Consider the following 15,137-nt stretch of genomic DNA (forward strand, 5'->3'; position numbering starts at 1 on the left):
TTATAGATATAGATATAAATATTTAGTCAAATGTTATAATATAAATAAAATAATTTATTAAAAAATAATAGTAATAAAAAAGGAAATAATTTTACTTGGGAAGAAAGTAAGCCACTTTAACATAATAATAATACAGGAAATAATTTTACTTGGGAAGAAAGAAACCCTTTTCAACAAAAATAATAACAATAATAAAGGAAATAATTTTGCTTGGGGAGAAAGTAACCCTCTATGAAAGTCGGCGTGTTTATAACGTCTGCGCGTTTTGCTACTGTTTGGAACTTATAAATACCGAGGCATCATCCCTTTCCAGTTCAAAAATATCGAATTCCATTCATCAAGCTTTCTTGATTAGCCATCCGAAGGTTAGCCTTTCATCAACTCCAAATATTCACAGAATTTGTCGTACAAAAACGTACATGGTCGATATCAACGTCGTGGAGATCCCAGCATCATTCGATCCATTTGCTGAAGCCGAGGAATTCAGCACCCACGGAACCAAGGAGTGTGTACATATCCGCATACAGCAAAGGAATGGAAAGAAAAGCTTGATAACTGTTCAGGGGCTGAAGTTGGAGGGTCTAAGGAAAGAGTACTCGAGTTACGAAAAGATCCTCAAAGATCTCAAGAAAGAACTGTGCTGCAACAGCAATGTCATGCAGGACACGGAGCTTGGCAAGGTGATACAACTCCAGGGCGATCAGCGCAAGAATGTCTCTCAGTTTCTTTCGAATGCTGGGATTGTGAAGAAGGATCAGATCAAGATTCATGGTTTTTAATTAGTTGCTGCATTAATATAAGTATTGTGTGTGAATTGAGTGACGGTTGACCTGTTTCCTTTTTCTTTAGTTTTTTTTTTTTTTAATATCAGCTACTTGTATTGCTCATGATATTGTCATGAATTTCATCTGTTCTTTGTTTTTCAATAATAAACACGGGTCAATTAATTTTGTAGCTCTTCATAAAATTTGTATTTAATTTTGTCCTGACTAGGTCGACCCACTTGCTTTGACGAAAAATTTTCAGTTAAATCCATGAAACTGAACCCATAACCAGCCCATGGCTTTACTAACACCTGACCACACCAACCCCATAAATGAAAAGGGGTCTGAGCGGTGTTACAATATTTTGACGCGCATACGGCACAACCGAGGACTAGCCCGGACCCAAAAGCTGACTTTTGGGTCAACCGGCCTGGTAAAGACTATTTTAATGTTAATGAAGTGTGATTTTTCTTTTTATTTCTTATTCAAAATAATTATTGTTCTTGTATTTGTTTCAAATCATAAAGGTGTGATAAAAAATATGAAACTATCATCATTTGTGTTGATTAAAAGATTCAAAAAACTTATCCTACTATATTTTACCAAGCATAGCACAAAGTTTAGTATATCATCATCATATGAAACTTTCACCCTTCAATATTTTACCAAGCATAGCACAAAGTTTAGTATATCAGATTTTTTAAAATTAAATTTGATTCAGTTCATTAGGATCCGGGTTTAGAGCTCACGCTTGGGCCCAATCCACTGGTTTGGTTAAAAGCTCAGACCGGTGGTTTGGTTAAAAGCTCAGACGTGAAACCGGACCTTATAATAAAGTGAATTGTACTGGTCCGATTCAGATTCCACACGCCAATATAAGAAAGTGAACTGTACTGGCCCGATTCAGAACCCACACACCAAGAAAATAAACTTTGTTTTTTGTAAGACATTTTTATTATTCACTAGTTACTAATAGCCCGTGCAAGACACAAGACAAACAAGAGGAACACAAAACAACCATAAACAGTCCAATACACCCTTTAAAACAGTCCACAAATCACAATAAATCGTGGACCAAATGGAGACCTCACTCGGATTCGACAAATAGAATAAGAATACAAGAAACAAAGGTGTATTTGACACCCAAAACAACCACAAATCGTGAAGAACAAGATGACAACAAGAACACAAATTTTCGGATTCAACAAGACATAAAAACAGTCCACTACAAACAATAACAAGATTATAAGAATAAAAGGATAGATAGTGAGATATAGATTTGTTACAAGACTTAGGAACAAAGTGTGATTCAAACACTAAACTCCTAATTAATGTAACAACAACACCACACTCTTACGGTGACCGCTAAGGGAATCACTCACCTCAAGATCCACCGTTTCCAAGCAAAGAACAATATTGGCTTTTCCAAGCTCTATACTAAGGATGACTTTTTCAAGCCCTAACTAAGAACTATACTAAGGTGTTTCACTTTCCAAAGAGAGAATAAGTCTTTCAAATGTTCATTATTCATCAACTAAAGAGAATTGACCTAAAATAGACTATATATAGTATATTACAAAAGAAAGATAAAATGACTCCAATGCCCTTAATGAGGTGGGTGGCAATGGAGTGTCATTTAGACAAAAATAAAAGACCAAAATGATCTTGAGGATAAGTGACCAAAATGACCTTAATAAAAGGGGCCAAAATCATGAACCATCAAATGTGGTCCAAACCCATGAGTCCTCTAGTCTTCAAGGCTCCAAGCAATCTTCCACACACGGGTTTGTTTGATGGCATGCTCAAAATAACTCCTACAAGTATGATCCATGCCCTCCATAGGACCAAAGCTTGATTTTTCACGTAGTAACTTTGAATGATGCCATTGAAAGCTAAGGCAGCCATTTCACTTGCATCAGTGTTGAAGCCTATATATTGAACGAAAGTACATCATCTTGTGTAATTGGTGTTGATCAACTTGTTTGTGAAAATTATCCCCCACTTGAATATGTGTGTGATGTTCTTAATAGAACTTAAGTGAGTGAAGTATTTGAAAATTTTGGTCAAAAAAGTGGGAGTGAACCCAAGATCTCTTCTTGGGGTAATCTTGTGTTTGGAACATCCTTGAAACTTGATATTGATCATTTAGAGCGTGAGGAACTTGCTTGTTCCAAATCTGTCCATGAGGTAGATCACACTCTCTTTAGGTGTAATGTCTTGTTTGAAGATGATTTAAACACTTCTAATAAAGCTAATGGTGAAAATGATGTTATAGCTTGCCTTGGAAGCTATAGCCTGTATTATAACCCACTTTGGTGTGAAAACATTCCTCCTAAAGATGGAAATCTCTTTTTGGAAGATGAGATTACTCTTAGGGGTAAAGAATGTGTAGTTGCGGAAGCTGCTTCTTCTTTTAATTTATGTGACTTTATTGTTGAGAGTACTCATGGTTATTATTGGGAAACTAGTAGGGAGTACACACATGAGGGCACCTTGGTAGAAGTTGATTTGAGTGATACCTTTCTCTACTCTCTATTTGCTTTGGATGATATGTATGCTATTATTGAGAGTATGTCGTGTAGTTTGGGTGTAGACCACGGGAAAGAAAAGTATTGTCTAGACCCATGTCTATGGCCACTTTTCCCATTTGACCTGGTGCCAAATGTAGAAATAGTGATGTTGGTGCACCCAACTTGTTGCTTGGTCTACATGACAAGCAAAGTATCACTTTTGGTGTATTCTATAACCAAATCCTTTGTACATCTTTCATTGAGTTTTTAATACTCACTTCAAAGGATTCTTGGTTATACTTCAAGTATGTACCCCCTTGGCGTGATAATGTTTATTATTGTTCTAACCCTAACCCTCATGCCATGAGGATGTTGTGCTTGTTTGTCCTTTCTCTTGTTTTGCAAGGTACGGATTCGAGGTCGAATCCTTTTCAAGAAGGGGAGGATGATACAATGAAATGGCCACCTTAACTTTCGATGGCATCATTCAAAGTCGCTACGTTAAGAATCAAGCTTTGGTCCCATGGAGGGCATAGGATCATACTTGCAGGGGTTATTTTGAGCATGCCATCAAACAAACCCGTGTGTGGAAGATTGCTTAGAGCCTTGAAAACTAGAGGACACACGGGTTTGGACCACATTTGATGGTTTACAATTTTGGCCCCTTTTGTTAAGGTCATTTTGGTAACTTAGCCTCAAGGTCATTTTGGTCTTTTAGCCTTGTCTAAATGACACTCCATTTCCACCGACCTCATTAAGGGCATTGGAGTCATTTTATCTTTCTTTTGTAATATACTATATAGTCTATTTTAGGTCATTTCTCTTTAGTTAATGAATGATGAACATTTAAAAGACTTATTCTCTCTTTGGAGAGTGCAACATCTTAGTATAGTTCTTAGTTAGGGCTTGGAAAAGTCATCCTTAGTATAGGGCTTGGAAAAGTTAATATTGTTCTTTGCTTGGAAACGGTGGATCTTGAGGTAAGTGATTCCCTTGGCGGTCACCGTAAGAGTGTGGTGTTGTTGTTACATTAATTAGGGGTTTAGTGTTTGAATCACCCTTTGTTCCTAAGTCTTGTAACAAATCTATATCTCACTATCTATCATTTTATTCTTGTAATCTTGTTATTGTTTGTAGTGGATTATTTTTGTGTCTTGTTGAATCCGAAAATTTGTGTTCTTATTGTCATCTTGTTCTTCACGATTTGTGGCTGTTTTGGGTGTCAAATACACCTTTGTTTCTTGTATTCTTGTTGTATTTGTCGAATCCGAGTGAGGTCTCCATTTGGTCCACGATTTGTTGTGATTTGTGGACTGTTTTAGAGGGTGTATTGTACTGTTTGTGGCTATTTCGTGTTCCTCTTGTTTTTATTGTATCAAACACTAGGAGGACATAAATTGATCTTACAAGAAGAGTCAATTTCGTCATCAATAGGATCAACTAGTGTATCCAAACTCACAATATGTACATCATCAACAAAAGGTAAGGAATTATTAGACTCATAAATAAGAAAGCTACTACTCACACTCAATGGCTTACTAGCCACACAATTGTCATTCACATGCACTAAAGTGTAAGAGTTAACTTTTGTACTTTTAAGATCTTGAGTAGACTCTTTCTTGCCGTGAGGTGAAGGTCCTCCACAATCTTGGACAACAACTTCCTTTTGGCGTTGTTCGCCTTCGCTTGCCATGTTGGTACCTACACAAATGTCCTTAGAAATGGAAGGACAACCAATGTTATCACGGTTTAGTAGCAATCCCCTCACTTCGCTCCACATATCCTCTTATTTTCCCACTATTGGATTACCACTTTGCACTCCCTTACTCCGCTCAATCTTTTATCTCTCATAATAATTCGGATTGGAGTAGGTAGGCACTTCTCTTTGTGGCTTGGACAGCAAGTAAGTCATGAGGTGATTCCCTCATTGGTCTCTTACAACACTAGGACAATTTTGCACGTTAGGAACTTGATGTCGTGCAAACCAATCAGCACCTAAATATACATGAACGTAGGGTAAGAGAAGAACATCGCACCACACCTTCTCATGGTATTCATATTGGGAGAAGACAACTTTTACCCTCTCGGTAACCTTGAACTCGTCCAATGAGTATGGAACAAGTAAAGGCTCTCGAAACAACCCCAAGTAGTTGACCATGGACGGAAGGATGTAGTTTTTATAGTACCTATCATTCAACACAATATGGCAGCCCGGTATCCCACAAATGGTCACCTTTTTGGAGTGTATACTTCTTCTCGGATCAACATTATAATGCACACAAGTACCTCTTGGTTTTGGAGATGCACACCTTCTTCTTCTCGTTAGACAACCTCCACTTGAACTAATATAACCATTCACACTATATTGACCTTGATAAGAAGAACTACAAGGTGAAGAATATGAATCTTCACACTCCTCACATGCACTCTCATCATAGCTCTCATAAGCTTCGCGAATGAAAGAGTTACACCTAACACTAAATCTAGGTTTGGAGTGAGAAGTTTAGGACTCCTCACATGCCCCAACGTCATCATAAGAACATTCATGAGGTCCTACATCATCTTCAAAATCACCATAAGCACTAGGCACTTCATTCACCTCATTTTCTCCCTCAAAATTGTAACTCCTAAATCTGCCCAAGTTTTGTTCATGGCTATTTTCATAGCCTCCACAATCTCCCTCAACTTTGTAGCCATAAAACCCCTCACTACAATCATAGTCTCCCATGTTGTAGTCATAATAATCTCCGGCTATCGAAGACATGTTACTCTTATATCACCTTTGTACCTACACAATGAACAAATAAGATTAGTAGTAAAAGCTTCTCACTAACACTCGTATACACTCACCTTTGTGATTCTCACAATTGGAGCGGCGAATATTGAAAGTTGCTTAAACTCCAGTAGTCAATAGGATATCAATTCTACTTGGTAGCCGGAATAGATTCTTGTTTGATCGACTCAAGACAGAAAAATAAAATTTACTTACGAACTTGAAACAAAGAAGTTACTACAAGTTAAAAATAAGAAAAATCACACAAATAACGAAGACACGAAAGGAGCGGATTCAATAATTAATCTACAACTAAGTAAGTGATTACTAGTTGTTAATTAATTCTAGAATCAAGACAGGAAACTAAGGAAACAATAAAGTGAAACTAATAATCTAAAATTTGAGCCAAAATTCGATGCTTGAACAGTAACTTGATGATGTGGCAGCCACGTATTGGTTGCGGTTTCTACAATTTTTATTTTTCAAACCCCAAGTCTTGACCAATTTTAATTTGGATTGGTGGAATTTGTTTTAAGGAGGGAAGAATAAGTCTTGGAGCCTTTTTTTCAAGTTTCAAATTTCAAAACTTAACTTTTGTAGTACTTTTCCTTAAAACATGGACCCTTGTTTCACGGGAAAGTGGTTGAGAAGTGATATAAAGTCTTTTAGTGGTTGGGGGTCTTTCAAGACTAACAATTACTTACACCTCTTTCCTTCACCTTTTAGGATCTATCATTCACTTTATGTTCTAACAATATATGTAGGAAGGTGAAGAACTTAAAGAAAAATAACAACCACACCAAGAACAATAACAACAATCTTTAAGAACAACAACAATTCCAACGGCCAACTCCAATCCACAACAACAAACGGCCAAGTCTCTTTAGTGTTGTGTCTTCGGTTTTAACAAGAAATGAAGGTTGTGAAAAACTTCAAGAACAAAAACAACAACAGTCCTTTCAACAACAACAACAACCAAACACACGGTTAGTCAAGTTTCTTAACAACAATGTCTACCACAACAATGTTCAACAACAATGGGCCAAGCTTATGTTCACAACAACAATATCAAAATACAAGCTCAAATCAAGATATAGACTCAATGTGTTAGTGAGGAACAAAACTAACACTTAGAGATAATAAAGATAAGTAAAAATCTCGGCCAAGACACAACAAAAACATAATTTTTAGCCAAGAACACAAAATGGACAGATTGTTCTTTTTCTGGAATTTTCAGATTTTTTTTTCAAGTGAGCTAGCCCAAGATTTGATCTTGTAGGAACAAGATCAAGCCATGCTCTGATATCAAATGATACAAGACAAACAAGAGGAACACGATACAGCCACAAACAATCCAATGCACCCTCCAAAACAGTCCACAAATCACAACAAATTGTGGATCAAATGGAGACCTCACTCGAATTTGACAAATACAATAAGAATACAAGAAACAAAGGTGTATTTGACACCCAAAACAGCCACAAATCGTGAAGAACAAGATGACAACAAGAACACAAATTTTTGGATTCAACAAGACATAAAAACAGTTCACTACAAACAATAACAAGATTACAAGAATAAAAGGATAGATAGTGAAATGTAGATTTGTTACAAGACTTAGGAACAAAGTATGATTCAAACACTAAACTCCTAATTAATGTAACAACAACATCACACTCATACGGTGACCACCAAGGGAATCACTTACCTCAAGATCCACCGTTTCTAAGCAAAGAACAATATTGGCTTTTCCAAGCCCTATACTAAGGATGACTTTTCCAAGCCCTAACTAAGAACTATACTAAGGTGTTGCACTCTCCAAAGAGAGAATAAGTCTTTCAAATGTTCATCATTCATTAACTAAAGAGAAATAACCTAAAATAGACTATATATAGTATATTACAAAAGAAAGATAAAATGACTCCAATGCCACCCACCTCATTAAGGGCATTGGAGTGTCATTTAGACAAGGCTAAAAGACCAAAATGACCTTGAGGCTAAGTGACCAAAATGACCTTAATAAAAGGGGCCAAAATCGGAACCATCAAATGTGGTCCAAACCCGTGAGTCCTCCAGTTTTCAAGGCTCCAAGCAATCTTCCACACACGGGTTTGTTTGATGGCATGCTCAAAATAACCCCTACAAGTATGATCTCGTGCCCTCCATGGGACCAAATCTTGATTCTTCACGTAGTGACTTTGAATGATGCCATCGAAAGCTAAGGCGGCCATTTCTCTTGTATCATTTGATGACTTTATAATAAATTTTTAATATTTAGATGACTTATAATAATTAACTATGGGAGATACAATCAACTTATGGGTGAAGCAGCTGAAGCACACGTGTCATAAATATCTATTTTACTTTTTTATTAAATATTATTAATTTTCTGATACATAAATAACTTATAATAATTAATTAGAGATAACATAATAAAATTACGGAGGAAGTAACTTATGAAGCAGGCAGGAGAAACAAACAAGTTGACGGAGACCTGCCTGCTTCTCCTCCCCATTCCCTCTTATAAGATATTACTAGATGTAGAAGTCCGCACTAGCGTGGACCCAATAATAAAGACCTAGCTATAATTTGTAAATGTTAGTTTTGTATGTCGCAATCAAAATTACATCAGAGTTTTTAAGAAAAAAGAGTCTCAATTCAGCTGAATTTGTAGGAATTTTGAAAAAAATCCACTTTCGCAACTCAACTCCATTTTCAGAAATATACAAAACGCACCAAAGTAACAACACAATTTCCATTAGTTCTAGCTCTTCTAAACTACAATCAGTAAATTACAAAATAAACTCAATGCTAAAACATCAATATTGTCTCTCAGATCCCAATTCTCAGAAATATGGCGACAAAGTTTGAGCCTTTGAGCTTTTCAATAGTTTCAGAATTTTCCTTCTTCCCCTGATTTCCCACCTTGGGGCTGTTCCCCTAAGAAAGCTTCATACTGTGCAGGTGGTACTGAAAAATCATCAGCTCTTACAACCAGTTGCTGTTGTAGTAAAAAAGATCCACAACTTAAATAAGCTAATCATCATACAATAAACTACTATATAGGAAGGGCTAGCTAGTAATAATCATCAATTAGTAGAAATACCAAGAAGAGGCTTGATCGGCAAGCTAGCATGCCAACCTTCAACTGCTTCCAAGGTAGCATTATCATATGATAGGATTCTCCACCCAAAAGGACAAAACATCATACTTGATATAAATGTAAGAGAAATTTAAAAGTTCTTTCAAAGCTTGTATTTTATTTTTGATGAAGTATATAAGAAGAGTTCCATTAAAGTCATTAAGATGATGCAGCAAAATTACCAAAGAGAATGACAAGGAGTTTGCTCAATTACAAAATTTTGCCTAATCTACATCTACTACTAAGGAACAAACCCCATGAAAAACTTGTTTACAACTAAACTTGTGTTTTATCAATCGTTATGGTCCCTATAATTGCTCTTTAAGTTCATATAGAACAAAAATAAAATGAAGTAAAGATTTCATAATTTAGTGGCAACTGAGAGCAAGAGGTTTTCATCAAATCCCACACAAGAGTTATTACTATCCTCTCTCATTTGCAATTCATTTATCTTACTTTTCAGTTAGTCCGTTTAAAGAAATGGCTTGCACTTTGATTTGTTTCAGTTAGTGGCGTAAATAATCTAAGAATTTTATGAAAGAACAGTATACATAAAACTTTATTTGCAATAGCATGAGATGGGCTATTTTAATATTGCTTATAGATAACAAGCCTAACATGTAAACGAAGAACATAAATGAACTACGAAATATAATATGACCGATATGAGTTCATCGTAATCTGATAGCTTACCCAACATATCAGGTTGAAATGAATTTGTGCAAACATGCCCTGTATTTAGCTCCCTTGGACTTGTTTGTTCCCGATCTGCTGATAGGGACAATGCCCTATTCCCGATACTTCTCCACCTTGACACTTCTGGGACTGTCAATTGCAGCTTTTGTAGGTATGTTAACCGAGTTTTGAAACTTTTTTCTGCTTAAGTACATCAATATCCTGTCCTGAGTTTCCTTATCATCACTGATTGTGACTTTTGTGGCACGCTTCATCCTGGTTGAGACGAACTTGAATCACGATAACATATATAAGCAAAAACAGTGCAAGAATGAAATGGTTGTCGGTCTTTGCTGGAAATCTGGTGGACGTTGGTGTATTTGCTGCTATTGGGTGGCCTTTGGTGGTCACCTTGTAAGAGTTTCAGAAGGTTAAGAGTGGGCAAAGCAGTAAATCAAAATGATATTCCTCTGCTTCTTAAGTTGTAATTTATATTTTATGGCCTGTAACTCAGATAGCAGATTGATAGGAGTCTGATTAAAATTGCTCGAATCTTGATTGTTGCTGAAGAAACATTCTTCTGAAGCTTCAGTTTTTGGCAGTTTCACACAAAGGCTGTTGAAGTTGTGGAAATTTTGTAAAGAATGTTGTAGCTATTCTGATCTAGACATGAATGCACCCTTTAGCTCTCTGTTAAGAGACACAAAACGCGTTCTGGCTTTTGGGAAGCTACCAATGTTTCCATAGTCAGTGAGAATTTGGGAGAAAGGCTTGTGAGTGACAGGATCAATCCCCATTGCAGCTAGCTTCTTTTTCAGCTTAGTGTTCCATAAGTTTTTCACATCATTATCTGTTCTCCCAGTTAGTTGTTATGCTATTATAGACCACCTGACAATGTTTGCAAGTGTGTTAAACTATAGGCTAAAGGCAATATTTGTCAATGCACCTTCAAAAATTTGTTCCTTTATAGAATCAGTTTCAGTATTTACAACATATTTTTCAACGCTTGTTGTTTATCAGCTACTTTATATTTAATCAAATATGATATCGAATATTTAGTGCATTTACTTAACGAGAAAATGTGGATATTTTCTCGTTATTTTCTAACGAGAAAAAAATATTTATAAATAGCATAATCTGGATACTGAATAAAATGTGTCTATTTAGTGCATATACTTATTTGCAATATATAAAATTTAATCTAAGTGACAATGCTGTGCCTTTCACATACGTGTCACAACTAGGGGAATAAAGGGGTTATTTATTATTTTAATTACAGTCCCTCAAGAACTGCAATTCTCTATATTCACTTCGTCTTAAATAAGTTTTTTTGAGTTCTGGGAATCTTCCCACTTTCACCTACCTTTGTGGTTCTTCCTCTCAAAAAAGAAAAAGAAAGCCATTCAAGACCTTCTAACTCTCTTACAAATGGCTGTTACGGTCTACTAGAAGTCGAAACACAACCCCGTGAAATTATTTTCCCTATAGTATTGAAGGTATGTCATTTCCCATGACTTAAAATCTATTTTATCTTTTATTTTGAGAAATCAAATTCTCAATTTTTCTCCAAATTTGTTCGACTCTGGTCAAATTCGGACGGGATTGACCGAATCCGACACGCAACCTGCATCCGCACCATTATCGTTATGAAATGGCTTCGACAGCAAAAATGAGGAGTCCATGCAACATATATGTGTGTGTACACATACGTACATATACATACACACACATACGTACATATACACGTGTATCTAAAGAATGCATATGACAGAGTTCCCAGGGAGATTCTGTGGAGGTGCTTGGAGGCTAGAGGGGGGCCCGTGGCATACACTAGGTCGATTCAGGATATGTATGATGGTGAGAAGACTCGTGTGAGGATGGTAGGTGGAGATTCGGAGCACTTCACAGTTTTGATAGGGTTGCACCAGGGATCGACTCTTAGCTCATTTCTTTTTGATTTGGTGATGGATGTTTTGACACGTCATATTCAAGGGAAGGTGCCTTAGTGTATGTTATTTGCAGATGATGTGTTTCTGATCGATGATACTCGGGGTGAGGTTAATGATAAGTTGGAAATTTGAAGTCAGACGCTTGAATCTAAAGGTTTTCGGTTAAGTAGAACCAAGACGGAGTACTTGGAGTGTAAGTTCAGTGATATGTCGCAAGAAGATGGAGTGGTTGTGAAGCTAGACTCTCAGTCCATCCAGAAGAGGGAGAGTTTCAAGTATCTAGGGTCTATAATTCAGGGTAATGGTGAGATTGACGAAGATGTCGTGCATTGTATTGTGGCAGGATGGTTGAAGTGGAGGCTCATTTCGGGAGTCCTTTGTGATAAGAAGGTGCCCCAGAAACTTAAAGGTAAGTTCTACAGAGTGGTAGTCTGGACGGCTATATTGTATGGAGCGGAGTGTTGGCCAGTTAAGAACTCCCACATTCAAAAGGTAAAGGTGGCGGAGATGCGAATGTTGCGATAGATATGTGGACGTACCAGAAAAGATAGGGTGAGGAATGAGATTATTTGGGAGAAGGTGAGAGCTGCCTCAGTGGAGGATAAGTTGCGAGAAGTGAGACTACGTTGGTTCGGACATGTGATGAGGAGGGGCCCTAATGCTCCAGTGCGGAGGTGTGACACTCTGGCTAGGGATGGTTTTAGGCGGGCTAGAGGTAGACTGAAGAAATATTGGAGGGAGCTGATTAGGCATGATATGGAGAAATTACAACTTACAAAGGACATGACCCTTGATAGGAAGGTATGGAGGACGCGGATTAGGATAGGGGGTTAGGGGGTGGGAGCGCAGAGGTAGTAATGTGGGAGTGCTCCTTTGGGTCTGAAGTTTCTGGTTCGTAGTGTTGTAGCTGTAGTTTGGGGCTAGTGGTGTTGGCTTTTTTACATCCCGTACTAGTTTATTATGCACTTATTTTTGTGTTTGTTATACGATTAGTTTGTTTTGTGTACTATACTAGTTTATATGCACCTACTTTTTGTATTTGTTATACGGTTATTGGTCCTAAGCCGGGGGTCTATCGAAAACAACCTCTCTACTTCTCTTGAGGTAGTGGTATGGTCTGCGTACACTCTACCCTCCCTTGACCCCACTAGGTAGGAATATACTGGGTATGTTATTGTTGTTGTATGATATTGATACACCTGCTACCTATAGTGGCATGAAGCTTAATGATCAGTTCCTCTTCTTGGGGTGTGAAGTTGTCCTACTTGAGATCAGGCTTCAGACGATTACTCTATCGCTGCTTCTGAATTCTCCCACATCTCCCATATCCTGTTTAAAATTGCACTCATTTAACAAAATCTTACGATTTAGTACTTGAAAAATTGTTAAACAAAATGAATCTTAAGCCTAATTAACTCAAAAGTTAACTCGTGAGGTGATCAAAATCGCCCAAGATCAAATTAAAAGGCATCCTATATCCTCATCTAATTTAGGACAATGTAGCATTTTTCACACATCTAGATCAAGACAACTGAAGCGTGGATAACATAACATTCGACCCAACATTTGAAAACACAAGAGCATGATGATGGGTCCGACTTTAATAATATATATTATAAAAATGGACTTTGAGCATAATTCAATTTCCAATGCTAAATCATGAAGTGAATGAGGATTTTACATGATCATATAAAAAATACCTGATTTCTTAGACATGATTGTCCAATTAGCAATTCTATGCTAGGTTGGGACAAATGTAGATGAGCATAGAGAAGGAGGCACGGGGCTTGAAATGTTACTCCGCTTGCCTTAATGTAGGTCATTTGGTAAGAGAGAAATAGAGGAGCTATTTAATGGGTGGAGATGAGCTTTGCACAGGGCTTGGAAGGTTAGTTCTCATGCGTATGTGAATACTCACATAAGCATGCTGATTTTCAGAACCTCCGTCAATAAAGAAATAGAGAGAGAAAGTTGAAATTTCCCTTTAACAACCAAAACAAACCAATTAAAATTCATTATGTGGTCCAGTAAGATCATCAATTACTCCAAAACATACATGTCAAGCCAAGCTGTGAAATTCAAGAAGTTGATATATGCCGTCCCTCAAATTGTGACTCATCCTCTCCAAAGTCGAGAAAATAATTAATAAGAACTACAAATGAAATCATAAGCACTCGAATACAGGCAATTTATCCTTGCAACCGATACTACCACTTTCAAAAATCGTTGGACAGAAATTTTTGTTGTACATTATTTACATTTCACACCCGAAACCCACCATAGATAGTCCACTTATCCCAATACTTACAAATTCCTCCACATTTCCTAGCTTTATGTTCTCCAAATCAATTTTTTCCTTATATTTTCATATTTAGGGACAAAATTCATTTTGTCTAAAACATTCAAATTATCCTCCATTTCCTACTTTTTGAAAAAATCCCACCAAGTTCAAATACTTCAAGAACTCAAGACAGAAAGAAAAAAAACTCGAAACATGTCATACTACAGAAAAATCTCAAATCTGTACCAAGAAGAACAAATACATTAGTCCACCAATTGTAATACTTAGAAATTCCTCCACATTTCCCATCTTTATGTTCTCCTCACCAAATCTTTAGGGCCAAAACCTTTTTTTGTCTAAAACATCCAAATTATCATCAGTTACCTACTTCTCTCAAAAATCCTACAAACTTCTGGAACTCAAAACAGAAAGAAAAGATCTTAAAACTGCCTGCAAGGGCATCGTCGAGTGGCTGAGTAATGGGTCTCCCATGTGGGAGATCACGGATAGAATTCAATCTCCATATGTCACTCAATCATGAGCTTGTCGCATGTGCTTCCTAATGTGGTCATGAGCTTGTCGCATGGGCTTCCTAATGTGGTATACATCTCTTGTGTGGTTCGCGAGTTATTGCACAGTGAGCAAGTTACCACAAAGTGCTCACCTAAAAGGCAGAGGTTGTGGCTTTGCAAGAAAAAAAAAAGCTCAGAACTTGTATATTAATGCAGAAAAATCCATAATCTGTACAAAGATGAACTATTACACAAGTATTTACTACAATAGAAGCACTAATTCAAGATGAAACGTAACAAAATTTCAGCTCGAAGTCCCTCTTCAATATTTCCCTTAAAGCTACAATATTTCATGAATTCAATTCACCACAAAAAAAAAAAAAAAGAACATTTACCCACAATAAAAACACTAATTTAAGCTAGAAAGTAACACCGTTTCAGCTAAGCAGTCCCACTTTAACCAGTCAACTAACTCCCCACTTCAATCCTCCCCATAAGAAGGCCAAAGTATCACACGAACTCAATTCACCA

The 15,137-nt window shown here is 36.9% G+C and overlaps 1 protein-coding gene and 1 pseudogene across 1 annotated transcript; one reads left to right on the forward strand and one right to left on the reverse strand.

Moving 5' to 3' along the window:
- The first annotated feature begins 419 nt into the window (after positions 1-419).
- Positions 420-933, forward strand: LOC107866292 (protein translation factor SUI1 homolog 2-like). Its single transcript, XM_016712413.2, has one exon. It carries the CDS (start codon positions 420-422, stop codon positions 777-779), a length of 360 nt encoding a protein of 119 aa, XP_016567899.1. The 3' UTR covers positions 780-933.
- Positions 934-10,295: 9,362 nt separating this feature from the next.
- LOC107865290 lies at positions 10,296-14,556 on the reverse strand (annotated as a pseudogene).
- Between the last annotated feature and the right edge of the window lie 581 nt (positions 14,557-15,137).

Source organism: Capsicum annuum, chromosome 3 (assembly GCF_002878395.1).
Source record: "Capsicum annuum cultivar UCD-10X-F1 chromosome 3, UCD10Xv1.1, whole genome shotgun sequence".
Lineage (NCBI taxonomy): Eukaryota > Viridiplantae > Streptophyta > Magnoliopsida > Solanales > Solanaceae > Capsicum > Capsicum annuum.

What these genes read in the sequence shown, in the direction of transcription:
- LOC107866292 (XM_016712413.2), top strand. Translation starts at nt 420, where the DNA reads ATGGTCGATATCAACGTCGTGGAGATCCCAGCATCATTCGATCCATTT.